Consider the following 13,763-nt stretch of genomic DNA (forward strand, 5'->3'; position numbering starts at 1 on the left):
AAGCTCTCACATTCACAAACTTAGATTTCCATCTTCTAAAAACATGGGCATCCAGATCAGAATGGGCAGGGTATACCAATAATACCAATATAATTTCATGAGAATGCTGGAACAAACAAAATCTGACCTTAAAAGTTTGATGGAGTTGCCCTTGTCCCCAACTGGCAGAGTAAACTCAGTATAATCAATTTATTACCCAAATTTATATATCTCTTCCCATTTCCAGTTTCTCATCAAATAACAATCAAAAGCCCCTGATGCCCTTTAGAAGATTAAAAAGACAGACTGTCACTGACCAGGTGGCACACGCGCGCACACACACACACCACACATCCCCTCAAAACTAATTTCTATAAACATTCATACAGAATTCTACAGGGTTGTGTCCTATGTACCTACATCTAATGGCATCAACACATCAACAGTCATTCAAGTCACCCACAGGCAGGGAACATCATGTTTCTGGATCATCTGTCTGATCTCTCAGCAACAACTTTTTCACTAGTTATAAATGGTGTTTACACTCGTCATATGGTGCAGCCCTGGGCTCAGCACAGTGGGTGTCTCTCTTGCTGGAACTTTTCTGGCCATGTTGGCTGCCCATTCAGCAGTCCTGCCCTGACATTAGCTAGATCATTTGGTTGCTGCACTTCATCATCAATGCTTATTAGCACCTTTAGTGCTGTAATCAGCAGGCGTTTCTCACAGAGCTGTCAAAAACAATTACTTTGGCAATGCAGAGTCACTGGGTTCTGTGTGTGTTCAAGAATCTCTATTTGCATTGTCGAGGATCCAAAAACAAAACAGAAAAAAAAGTACTCACTGCGAGTAGAGCATGCGTGAACGAACAATAAACTTGAAGATATACTCGAGGGCTTTGAGGGTTCGGAGTATGGGCTCACACTGTTCTCCTCGACTGGACACATCTAGATACCTCTTCAACACCGACATCAGCTTTCTGGGGAAGAAAGATACGGGGAGGAATCAGGAAGGAGGTGCAGGATGGGGAGAAAGGAGACAATCAAAATCATTCAGACAAAATTGTCATTCCCTTTCTGATGTTGCACAGGTTGGAAAGTTAATCACCAACTCCATTTTTCACTTCCATAGAGCAGAAAGACAGAGTGCAATAGAGTGAGAGCAAAAGAACCAGAGAGAAAAACTGTCAGAGAGGTGGCTGTGGAAAAATAGCAAAATAGTATTTCACACCTGAACAGATGTACCTTTCACACAGCTCACAGACATTTTTATTTGCCCTCAGATGCATGGTGAAGAAATCCTTCTCCAACACATGCACACCCTGCAGGCGTCTTTAGACACACACATAAATATTCTGCTGTGCCAACGCAGTTGGAGAGAGGTTTGGGTAGCACAAAGTTCAGTCTAAGTTTACAACCTACCAGAATCTTCCTCTTTAACCTTCCTGTGTCGCAATATTATACAACACTAGAAGATTTGTACAGTAGCTATATAGCCTTTTGGTTTTGTGATAGCTCAATTTCCATGAAGTAGCAACAGGGGATCGCTCGCTAAGAACGATCACTTTAAAACTACACAATCCTCTTAAACAATAAAAGTCCTTTTAAAACTTGACTCCAATCTGGCCTCACTGCCATTAGAGTGGACTTGAAAATATTTCCAATGTAATTACTAGTCAGTGATCCCTAGTTTTGTTTTGGTACAGTAGCTTAAAGGCAAGTACAGGAGGATTTATTCCATCTGAGAGCAGTTTAAAATATGGTGAGAGCAAGTTAGACAGTTTTACATAATAGCCTCTGGGCTGACAGGCAATAAGCTGCAGTGACCCTCTTAGAGGGTGAATACCAACATACTAACGGGAGAGGGATGGAGTTATGATAGAGCACATATGAAACGATGAAATTAGAGGTGAGGGAAATAACCATCTTGTCCACCAAGGTGAACCCAGTGTACAGGCACCAGGGAAATACAAGTATAGCATCCCTGTCTACTGCCTCAGAAATCCAGAGTGGAAATCAGTCTTCCATCCCTTATCAAGGGGAAACTGATTTCAGAGCCTCAGCTAGGGGACCCTGTTTCTCGACCTCACAGACTAATATGGGCTCCTTCCCCTCCATACAGGTGATGTTCCATGACCCTATAGCCAGATTTGTCAAGCAGGGATTGGACGATCAGAGGGATTGCCAGGGCCTCTGCCCAGAAACACTAAGGACGTTTTCTTTGTCTGCTGATAATGCTGATAATTAGTCTATTTTCATCTATTATGAGTGTACAGTTTTTGTGTTTGTGTACTGCAAAATAAACTCAATGAATACACCATGTATAAGACCACTTCATTATAACGTGATATTTTGCCGGCCATGCGGGACATGCTGCAATGTGATATTCTCATCAGTCCTACATGTCGCTGCCTCATTTACAGCATCTTTTCAATAAGAGTGGCATTTCCTATTTTATTCTTAAATGCGTGACATTTTACAGTGATTATGTGAAATATAAACTCATTTACCTCAGATTAATGTGATTACATAAGGGGTTTTCATCACCACATTTATTTCTATTGTCATTATACAAGTAAACAAAAACCCACACCATCGGCCTCTGGCTGCATCCTGTCACTCAGCACCGTTCAGACAAAAGCTCACATTTCCTGGAGAAGCCCGTCTCTATTTACTGAGCTCTTGTTGTCATGTGTCACTGTGAGCTGTTGAGACCAGGGATCTGACTAACCAAGAGTGAAGTTATTAATCACTGCACCATGCGGTTTAGAATCAATTCACCGAATCATTCAGCAACTTCCTTTGCTGCTCCAGTAAATGGGATGTGCTGTTAAAAGGTGTATCTTACTCTTTCTGGTGTGACATGACAGTAAGAGGAAATAATGGAAAGATAATGGAAATAACCTACTTGTAAGCCAGCGTAGCACTGAAATGTTGCTTGATATAGGCCTCCAGCACTGTGTTGAAGTGCTGGAATTTTCTGTCAGCGATGAGCCCGATGATGTGTATCTGCCAGACATGGTAAGAGAAGAGAGACTATGAGAGTTTGTTAAACGCTTACATAGCAGTAAAACATTTAAAAGGCAGATGAGAATTTTTGTATGATCATCTGACAGTCGTGTTTATTGGGGAAAAGATGAACGGGTAGATACAAAGATGTCAAGACCCGTTGAACGCAGAGATAGCCTGTCAAGATATCTGCTACATGTGTTGACAACGCAAGCATGCAAAAACCACACACTCACCAAGGCATCAAACACAAGAATGTCATAGTCATCAGTCTGAGAGTGTTCCATCATAATGTTGAACAAGGCATCCAGAGTGTCCTGCAGAAACTACATACGCATGTACAGGAAAAAAAAGAGAGAAGCAGTTAAAGTACACACACGCTAGTCTACACACTTATTAAATGGGACACTTGTATTCACACCACTGACCTTGACCACCTCCTCTCCATCAATGATTTTTAGCTTCTCCAAGTTTTCTTTGAGGAGCTCAGGTCGAGTCCTCCACTTGAGCAGACCCAAAAGCCCCACTACACAGACGAGAAAACAAAGGATTTTTGATGTTCAGGTGCAAGTTGAGGTTACTCAACTATAATGTAAATGCCATCTCAATGAACAGCATAATTAAAAAGGAGAGAGATTCTCCTTGGTATTGCGCAGAATTCAGTTTTAATTTCATGTGAAATATAGTAAGCTGATTTTTTCTGCACTGTGATTTAATTAGTTACACTAATTAACTGACAGCATTGAAGTTCAGCAATTTGCTGTTTTCCCTGTTTTAAACCACTGTAAATGTAAATCAACTGGGTTTTAAATATACATTAATAAATATAAAGTTTATGCTTCCTGGGCAATATACATTTAATTCTAGAGTCTCAAGTTCATCTCCATCTGCCAATAAAGTGGAGATTTGTCAAGTAATGATTGTTATATGGACAGTGTCCACCCCTCTGGGACTTTCAAATCCACAGTCTGTGTCATTAATTCTGCTTCAGTTTGAAACGGGGCAGATTTCCATGTCTCTGTAGTGCTGCCCACGTAAGGCTCACTGCTTTCCCTGTCCGGTAATTTCTGACTCACCGGGCCAAGCCGCACATCTGGTGGGTGGCCCTGAACAACATTGTGTGCATGCAAGCTTAAAAGCCTTTGTGTGTGTAAGTGTGTGCATGTGTGTGTCTGTGTGCACGTGGTACAGGTGATTAATACAGCAGGATAATGTTCATTATAGTGATGGACTGGCTTCCTCAGTAACAGCTGTTGAACTCCACCTGTCTCTGATGCACCTTACTGTCTGGGGTGTACGTGCTTTTTGCATTAGATGTAGATGTGCATTTCACTGTGTGTGTGTGTGTGTGTGTGTGTGTGTGTCTGGCCTGTGGGGCTGCCTGAGTGTGTAGGACAAAATGATGACATTCCCTGCTAATAAAATCCATGTATATACACAGCCTGCCCTCCATCCCTTGCTTATTATTCCATGACCACAAAACATATAGTCTAATTAAGATTCTGTTGACTCACCATTAATTGGTTAGAGGTTGTCTTTCCTCTAATTTGACCTCACCTCAACTTTTAACCCTAAACCTAAAAATAACACAGTCTTAGCACGTTAGTAAAATGTTGATTGCATTTCACCACAAGTTTGTTGTTTTCTAGGGAAACATTTGAATCCAGCTCAATACATGAGGCCACATCCGACCAGTATTTCCTACAGACTTGTAAGGAGTGGATTTGTCCTCTACTAATTTCACAGCCAACCGATGATTCATTGTCTTTGCCTGGCCTTATTAATCTGTTGAAAGAAGTTGTTAATTAATGGAGTTTTTTCGGGGGATGTGTCAGGCTTGATTTCAAGCACCCTCCTCCACATAAAGGTCTGCTTTTGACCTTTTGTCATCTATTGTGTTTCATGACCGTTTCTGTGTAAAAATCGTTTGCCCTGCCAAGCCTCTAGCGTGCTAACGTCGCCACAATATCAGGCTTGCACGTACCGTTTTGGGTGAGTTTAGTGGAGCAGACCAGGGTGGAGATGGTGAAGCTGTCTCTAGAGCTCACAGACAGGCCTCCTCCTCCCCCAGACACGCTGCTTGAGCTGCGGCTCAGTGTGGACATCTTGTGGGGGTCACTGTGATGGTTGCGGGTTGAGGGCAAAGGCAAGTAGGAGTTCACGTCTTCCATGCGCTTGCTGTCACCCTAAAAGCACAAAGTCATTTTTAACAAAATGCTGTGGATACCATTAGTGCGACAAAATTGTTAAAGATGGCATAGATGTATAGAAATTGTCTCAGCTTACAAGACGTCGTGATGTAAATGAACAACTGATCGATTTGATACATTTGTAAGATTTGTAAAGAGTAATCCTATGTTATGCCTAAGCCTTATTTACTTCTGCCTTAATTTTTGTGAACTCATAGTTTTGGATACAGCTGTGTCAGACAAGTTAGAAAGATAGAAGCTTTGACAAAAACAGAAACACCGTTAATTTGTCACATCAACATCAACGGTTCTTCTAGGTTGATTGCTTCAGGGTGGCAGGTAGTAGGTAGTGGTAGCAGTGGGACAGCTCTGGCACGGCAGAAGTGAGGGCATCAGTGAATGTCATATTTTCAACTCAGCACCCTCAACTCTGTCCTCATTAATGCCACATCAGTAAATAATGAGTGAGTGGCTGGAAAAATTGGAAAGTAAGAGAGTGAAGCCATGAGCGGCGCAGAGATCGAGAGGAATGCAGGGATAACGAGAGATAATCGAGAAAGAGGGCACAGAGGGACCATCCATTTGGCCTTTGAGTGAATCACGAGTAATTAATCTTCATTGGGTTTGGCATTTAATCAATATGGGGATTCAATCTTAGCTTGGGCTCATTTGGCAGGAAATCTATTTGGCTTCACTCAACCTGTCTGGGTGGCCATAACCTCTTATCTATACTCGCTACATGTTTAGGTCAGTTTTGATGATTGTTGCATTTAAACATACATTGTTAGACGTTTTCCCCGGTGCAATCATCTTTCAAACTTATTTGTAGATTATCTACCATACAGTATTTTCGACAAGTAGCTGTGCACATTTTCACCACTTTCGTTTGACCTTCATATTGTAAGCATAAATTAATCATGAAAAGATCATTCTTTGTTTGTTATTATGTGTTCGTAGGTCTATATGCGCTATTCTCTAAACTGGAAAACGAGGATGATGGTATTTCCTTTTGAGAGGATACTGAGTCCATTTATTAGTTCGTCTTTCTTTATCCAAAAGTTCTGCCGCTGGTTCTGACCTTGAAGACCACAAGTTCATGCAGTCCATCCTGCAGAACAGTCCCATCATCCTTCATTAGACGCACAAAAGCCATAGCGAAGTTCTTCTCACTCTTATCCTTGGCTGCAAATGAAGGAGAACGATAAGTAAACAAAACTAGAAATGGCCAGGGGAAAAACACATCAGGGAAATAGAGAAGGGGCGGAAGGAGTTCACACGCCACACAAATGCACACGCAGAAGAAAGAAAAAGTGCTCATTTGTTTAATCAAGTATGTGTAATGATGCCTTGGCTCATTTTCCAAATAGGTTAGACTCATTCTGTCCTTTCAGTGTCACATTATACTCAGGGGATCAGAGAGGAGGAGTTAAGAGTGATGATCTAATGAAGAATGCAGACAAGTAGAGAGAGACAGAGGGTGATACTTACACTCCTGGGAAGAGCGATGTCTGAACATAAAGCGTAAATGAATTCTGTGCATTTCTTCCAGGGGGACTGCCACCTGGAGGATATCTCACGTTATTGTAGAATATAATAAAACTGATATCCTAAAGACATACTGACAGTATGATGTGATTTCTTGCCTTGAACATTAGAAATCACGAATGCAAATGCATTCTATCAAGACAACGGAACGAAGAGACTAGTAGATAAGGAAATAAAACACACACACACCTTAAACGTCTCCATCCAGCGGGGCTGTTTGACTTGGTAGTAGATGACAGATCTGTACTCACTGACTGCCTTATCCCCTGCTCCCAGACAGATGGAGTTCTAGGAAAAAGAGAGGTAAAGAAAAATACGCCTCACAGTGACTGTGAAGAATTTATGTTTGTGTGTGCATCCATGTATGCCTAAGATGGATTTGCCTTCTGGGATAAATCCGTATCCATTTGCCCTGACTATGAGAGGGTGAGTAAGTGTTTCATCAGTGCTGTGCTTGCTCAATGACCTACACCACCTCAATCACTTAATACACAACATATACTTTTGCACCCGCACACTTTATCTATACCCTAGACACACACAAACCAACCACAGTTCATAGAAATCCCTCTCCTCTTTGAACCCATTGATATGCTCTGTCCCTGTTATTTCACATTTCCTCACCTGTATGACTTTGCCCTCCTCATCACAGACCCACATGATGACCTCCACGTTTTTCTGGGTTGTCTTGTTGTACTTGTCGAAGTCTCCACCCTGTAAGGTGAGGTAGATGTCATTGCGAACATCTCCAGGCATAATGATCTCTGGGAAGCCAAGCTTCCGGGCTACCACGGTGCTGCGGTCCACGAGGTGAGGGTATTCCTTCCGAATCTGCACAATGTCCCCCACCAGAGCCTTCATGGTGACCCACAGCCCTATGGATAAGAGAATGAAGAAGAATGTATTAGAGATGGAGAAAAAGAATGTACTACTGAAAAAAAAAGATGCAATACAGACTTTATATATGTTTTTTCCTTATACATATTATTCTTCTGCACTACATAAAGCGTGATGCAGAGTTGTGGCTGTGTTGGTTAAAAGAAGCTAGGAAGAGGCTTTTCAAGCTTATATCTGGTCACATTTCTAATTAAAGCCATGAGATTTATATTTTGTGTAGAGCTGCCATGGGTATGCTTTGTTGGGAACCCTGAAGCACATATGAAATCTTCCTATTCTGGCTTTGGAAATCTTAACGCCGGTAAATCTGAGCAGGTCTCAGGTGACCAGCCCCGTCCTCAGTTGCCTCACTTCTTTCGCTGGCTCCATTCTCTACTGCAAGACCGGGCCCAGGCTCAAACCCAAACCCAGCTCCAAGCCCAACTTTGTGGCAGCTGTGGCTAGAAGATCAGTGGATTCGCCAGCTTCTCCAGTCTGCATGCTGAAGTATGTTTGATCAAGACACTGAACCCAGAGTTGCCTCTGATGCATCAGAGTGTGAGTTTGTGTGAAAGTGGTATAGGAAAAAAGTTCTATAAATGTATGTGAATGAGCACTGTAGCAAAAAGTGGTTTGAGCACACAGTTAGAGTAAGGGTACGCACTATATACCAGTCAGTTTATGGTATCATAAAACTTTTTATGCTTATTCTTCAAGCATGCATGCGTTTCTGTAAAATGCAACAGACCAGAAAGAGAAAGATGCACAGATAAGATTTGACCTGCAGGACCCTCTATCATATAAAACAACCTGTGTAAAAACAGTGTATTTTAATGGGCACGAGCATAAACTGAATATTTTAAAGAACTTTGCAAGACCAAACCTTAGCAAATTTAAGAGTGTTTACATGTAAATACAGGCACCACTCAAGTCTTCTTTAAACGAGGGATGGCAAAACGAGTGTTCATTTATTTCTCTGTGGGAATGTAAATTCAAATGGAAGCCAAATAAATGAAAATAACTTCAAGGACCTGTAGTATTAAAACTGAATTTAAAAAAAACTTTAAGATGTTTTCAGGACCAACAGAAACCCTGAAACATGAGGCCTGAGGGCTGAACTTAATGGATGCTTTATTTTATGTAAAAGGTTACTGTTTATTTATGGGAAACATAATATTAAAATGAACTGAGGATGTGCTGGCATTGCAGACAAGACTGCAATAGATGCTGGAAAATTGCTGTGTCCCATTTAGGAAATGGGAGCAAAGGAGGAAAAGAAAAGATGGAGGTATTATTATTATCGACAGAATTTACTTCTCTCAGAGGGTTTCAGAGAAATTAGGTGAAAAAGCAAAGAAAAGGAATTGGGAATCAAAAGGGAAAAAAAAGAGGTGAGCTATTTTAGGGAAATACATAGGTGGTTAGACTAGACGGTGTTACAAACCTACATTTTCAAGGCTAACCACAGACCTACAGGGAAAACACTCAATGTGTTTTGTGTGTGTGTGTGTGTGTCTGGACAGCAGCAAAAGCACCTAAAAGAGAGGAAGGAGAGATTAGGGGTGAGTAATGTTAAGAGCAGGCATCTGGTGGCCTCAAGTGTTCCTTCCATATCTGCTTGTTCAAGTGCTTCTTTCATTTTCCAGGTTATGCCCAGGGCCTTCAGGAGCGAGAGGAGGATAAAAGCTGAGCGATATGATAGTGCAGTCGGATATGCGGGGTTACTCTATGTGGAACAAGACAGTGTCACCCATAGGGGTTGTCAAAGTCAGCCATAAACATGAGGTAGTGAGCAGCAAGACTGGAGTCTGGTCAGGGAGAAATGGAGGTTAAGTAATATGAAAACACCAGCTCAAGGGTGGGTGCCATACATCAGGATAATGTCCTTCATTCTCCACCCTAGTGCAGAGAAAAGAGGCGAGGATGCAATGAAGAACTGCCATTTTATCTAACCACAAATGACTGGAGCATATACAGTCCAGTGGGAACCTTCAGTGCGTGCAGGACTTTTGCAAGAGCTGCCACATAACTAGGAACAAAGAACAAAGCCTGGGATTGCAAAACTGTACCTTGGCCACCACTGTCTCCTCGTGATGTTGTCACTTTGTTCAGTAAGGTGTGGAGAAAGTCATTTTCTGCAACTACCCTGGAGTCAAACATACAAACACAAAGAAAACATTCATATGCAGAAAATAACAGTACTGTTTTCTTAATTTTATAGGTAATAGATTTTCAAGTTTTTAATTGCTAAGAAAAGGTCAGAGAGAGGTGGAGTGGAAAAAAAAAAGAAACAAGAAACAGGACATACGGGAAAAAGGGGATGAAATACTGCTTCTCTTCATCGCATTCAATCTTCCCTTTGATGATATCACTGATGTCCATCACTGCCAAGAAGAGAAAACAAATGTGTCTGTGATCACAGAATCAAACAAGTACTAGGTTGTAATCCGTACTGAGGTTTCACATTAGCAAAACACCACATTAGAAAGACTGGCCTCCTCATTGCTCGTTGTGAAGTTACATGAGGATATATTTACAGGCACCATCAACATTTTAGCTTTGTACAAAGGATAGCTCCCAGGTGTAAATATGTTCAATAATACCTGCAACAGCACAAGCAGAAGCTGAGAGGTAAAGCAAAACAATGTTGACCTTTAGAGCAGCGGTCCCCAACCCCCGGGCCTCGGACCGGTACCGGTCCGTGAGTCGTTTAGTACCGGTCCGTGAGAGTTGAGGCTCAGGTCTGAAATTTATAGTTTTCAGGGTTTTTATCAGTTTTCAGCGTTATTTTGTTATCGTTTTTATCGTTAACTAACTAACTAGTTTTATTTTGTTGTATTTATCCACGACACCTTAAAGGCCGGTCCGTGAAAATATTGTCGGGCATAAACCGGTCCGTGGCGCAAAAAAGGTTGGGGACATCTGCTTTAGATGATTGAAGCACCTAACAAAAGTCATTATTGATGGTAAAACTGGTGGAATTTGGTACTGAAATGAGACGTGTTAGCCTTTTCTCCTGTGAATCGGATGAAAGCTTCTGTTGACCCTCAACATTAATCAAAAAGACACGTTCAGTTACCTCGAGGTCACCAGTATGCTCACAAAGCATTTACAAAGCTACTTTTTTTTTTTTTTTTTTTAAAAAGGGTTTTAACCCTGCACTTTTTAAATTCACAGACTTGCAGTCTTCTTCACTGCCTTCAAATTATGCAATAGTGTGTTTCCTGTTCACTATATCCGATGATTAGTGTTCAATATATCTGTTCATTAGTGCAAAAGTGTGTCATAATTTGAAGTCACATATATGTAACAAAACTGTAAAATAAACATTGCTTATCGCTGAACTAGCAAACACTGACAATGAAGATTGCCAATGTACTTTTTCCACTCCTTGATCACTAGGGCTAAAAATTTAGTAGCACATTGGAAAAAAATACCTCTGCATTGTCTCTTCATGACTTACCTGCAACCCCAAAAGGCCTCCTCAGGCCCTGAGTAAACTTCTTGTTGTTTGCTTCTTTCAGGTCCATCCTGCCTACTCTTACAATCTGACAGATCAAATAAATCTTCTCTCTGCTCAGGTCTTTGTTTCCCAAGTCCTGTTGAACAAAGACAAAAAAAATTGTGTATGAAATAAATTCAGAAATCAGGAATAAACAAACAAACAAACAAAAAAATGCTATGTAATCTTCTGAAAAGAAATAGGTCACCTATTTCATCTCTCCACAGCTAAGAACAGTGTGCCATTGCCCTCGTGTGGTCACTTACTGTAAAGACAACCTTCAGGTTGTTGAGCATGTCAATCTCTTTAGGAAAACCTTTGCTGCCCCAGCGTACTAAGTAGTTCTCACTGTACAAAGAAGGGTAAAGAGTTACAAATAAATACACAAATAAATAAACATTTTTAAATTAATTTTACATTTTAGCAAGCAACCACATAAAGATTACCTGATCATTCATAATTAAATTTTCAGACATACTCTACTAGCCAAAATGAAACTGTGCCTGACGGATGCACATGATTCACAATGAAAACAGTTTCAGTGAAACTTAAGCTCAAACCTTTGATCCCCTTGCAAACAGCTGTAACTACTAAATCTACCCTGTGTAGCTACATAAACATGTAAGAGACACTTTAAGGGAGAAGAATAGAAAAGCGGACCCCAAGAAAACCTGTGGGTGCAGTAATGTTAAAAAAAAAAATAGAAAAACCTCATATCTTTCTAAAATTTTGAACCCTACTGTTCTTCACTTTTTTTCAGGGAGATGTGGATAAACATACCTCTGCGAAAAAAAAAAGGTTATCAAAGAAAATAGTAAATTATTTAAGCACATAAGCACAGATGAGACAGAAGTGAATCAGAGATCACAGCCAATGCAAGAAAATACAAAAGAGTAGCTGTGGATAATATATGTTATAAGAATAAGATGAGAGACTTGGGTCTATCTTAATACTTTCAGCTTCTGTGGCTGAGACATAGATATAGCCAGTATGACAGTGAGTGACAGGGCTTAACGTCAGCCCTGTCAGGCACCACACAGTGCTGCCACTCAGTATGTGCGGCCCTATAATTTGTACTTTCTGTATATTTATTTTTGGCATGCTGTTGTTCACATTTAACAGGGCTTAGCAATAGAAGAGAAACAATGGAGAGGTATACAGACACAAGAAGAAATAGAAAAAAGGTTTTGCATATATGTTTTATACAGCAGAGCGATTGAGGTAAGGTTAAAAAACAACAACAACAACGACATCTAAACAAACAAGGGATGTAATTTTTTAGCTGGAACTATGATGTTAATTTCCAAAGAAGAATCAATTACATAAGAAAAAAAATCGCCTTATCTTTCAGTCTGTATGTTTGTGATTTAACACAAAATAAAAAGTCACTTCCTTTCAGTGACACTGAAAAATATATAACCCGCAATAACTTTCCTTCACAATGTGAAGCCAAAACTTCCTGAGCGTCTAATCCACCTGACAGGAACAGATGTCTGAAACACCTTAGGGGAATAGGGTAAGGAAAGAGAAGTGACACCTGATGATGGTTTGCTTATTGGGATCATAGAGGGACATGAAGAGCTCCGAGTCCTCTCCAATGCGACAGACAAAGTTCCTCACAAAGACGTAGAGGCTGTGGGTGGGGGAGGACTGGATCCGTGCTGAGATCCCGCTGTGGTCTGTCTGGATGTTGGACTGCGTGAGAGGAAATTAATTTTAGGAGATAACTACTGATGATGATTTAACAGGATAAAATTCCAAACAAAAGTGTTCATTTTGGCAAGGGTCTGATAAATGTGTTTGGCTGTTCTAATGTTTTATAATTAGTGGTTACTTATTCTAAAATGCACCAGCTGCAGCTGCAGATTGTGGGTTTGTGCGGGAAATGGAAATCACTGAGTAAGAAAATCATCAGAAATCCATTCTGTCAATGAACTGAGTCGAGGCTGAAATGAAAAATTGGCTGGATGGAGTTGAAGTCAAGTTAAGCCAATTTGTAAGGAAGTGAATTCTTAATTAGTCCAAGCTAGCACACATGACTGGGAAGTAAAATGTATTCTTTAAGGACTTTTTCATAAGGGTTAAGTTTTATTTTACTATTTTTTTTTTTTTTAGTAATAAAGTCGTTTTTCTACTCGTGTGTAGTTCAGGGTAACTTTTACGTGTACTTGTATTACCCCAATAATGGGGTAGAAGTTACTCCAGAAAAAAAACTCCCTGGTTGTTGCTTCCTGTTGTGACTGTGACATCACATTCACCCTTGGAAAACATTTTCTATATGGCCCTCTCCTTCCTACAGTTTGTTATATACCTGCTCCTCTTTGATGCGTTCATTGATCTTGGCTGTGGCCTCCTCATGGGCCCGAAATAGACTGATGACATTGGCTCGCTCCGGGTCCAAGATGTTCCCGTCGTCATCTCGAACAACCTGGTCCAATTCAAGGATCCTGGTGTGGAGAGTAATAGAGGGAAGATTGATACAAGGGGAACAAGGATGAGGGAAGAGCAACACAGGAACACAGCAAGGGGTATGGACTGGGAGGCAAAGGAATAGAGATCGTAAGACAAAGTTATCAGGAAAAGAACAGAAAGATGTTCAAAGGAGATCAAACTAACATGAATTATACAGTCAGTCTGACAAAAATCTGGTTGGTTGATTAAGCT

General features: G+C 40.7%; 1 protein-coding gene across 1 annotated transcript in view; it reads right to left on the reverse strand.

Annotated features, from left to right (window-relative positions):
- The window catches only part of dock2 (dedicator of cytokinesis 2), a 93,231-nt gene that overhangs the window by 75,008 nt on the left and 4,460 nt on the right, over positions 1-13,763 (reverse strand). Inside the window, exons 7-21 of the mRNA XM_035910894.2 lie at positions 13,411-13,546; positions 12,637-12,794; positions 11,366-11,447; positions 11,061-11,196; positions 9,906-9,981; positions 9,667-9,743; positions 7,346-7,596; positions 6,911-7,009; positions 6,665-6,737; positions 6,255-6,358; positions 4,972-5,173; positions 3,416-3,513; positions 3,224-3,313; positions 2,887-2,987; positions 824-958 (exon numbers count right to left, since the gene is read on the reverse strand). Coding sequence (XP_035766787.2) covers positions 824-958; positions 2,887-2,987; positions 3,224-3,313; positions 3,416-3,513; positions 4,972-5,173; positions 6,255-6,358; positions 6,665-6,737; positions 6,911-7,009; positions 7,346-7,596; positions 9,667-9,743; positions 9,906-9,981; positions 11,061-11,196; positions 11,366-11,447; positions 12,637-12,794; positions 13,411-13,546 — 1,818 coding nt within the window. The remainder of the gene's footprint in view (positions 1-823; positions 959-2,886; positions 2,988-3,223; positions 3,314-3,415; positions 3,514-4,971; positions 5,174-6,254; positions 6,359-6,664; positions 6,738-6,910; positions 7,010-7,345; positions 7,597-9,666; positions 9,744-9,905; positions 9,982-11,060; positions 11,197-11,365; positions 11,448-12,636; positions 12,795-13,410; positions 13,547-13,763) is intronic.

This window comes from Neolamprologus brichardi, chromosome 2, assembly GCF_056152115.1.
Source record: "Neolamprologus brichardi isolate AB-2024 chromosome 2, ASM5615211v1, whole genome shotgun sequence".
Taxonomy (NCBI): Eukaryota; Metazoa; Chordata; class Actinopteri; order Cichliformes; family Cichlidae; genus Neolamprologus; species Neolamprologus brichardi.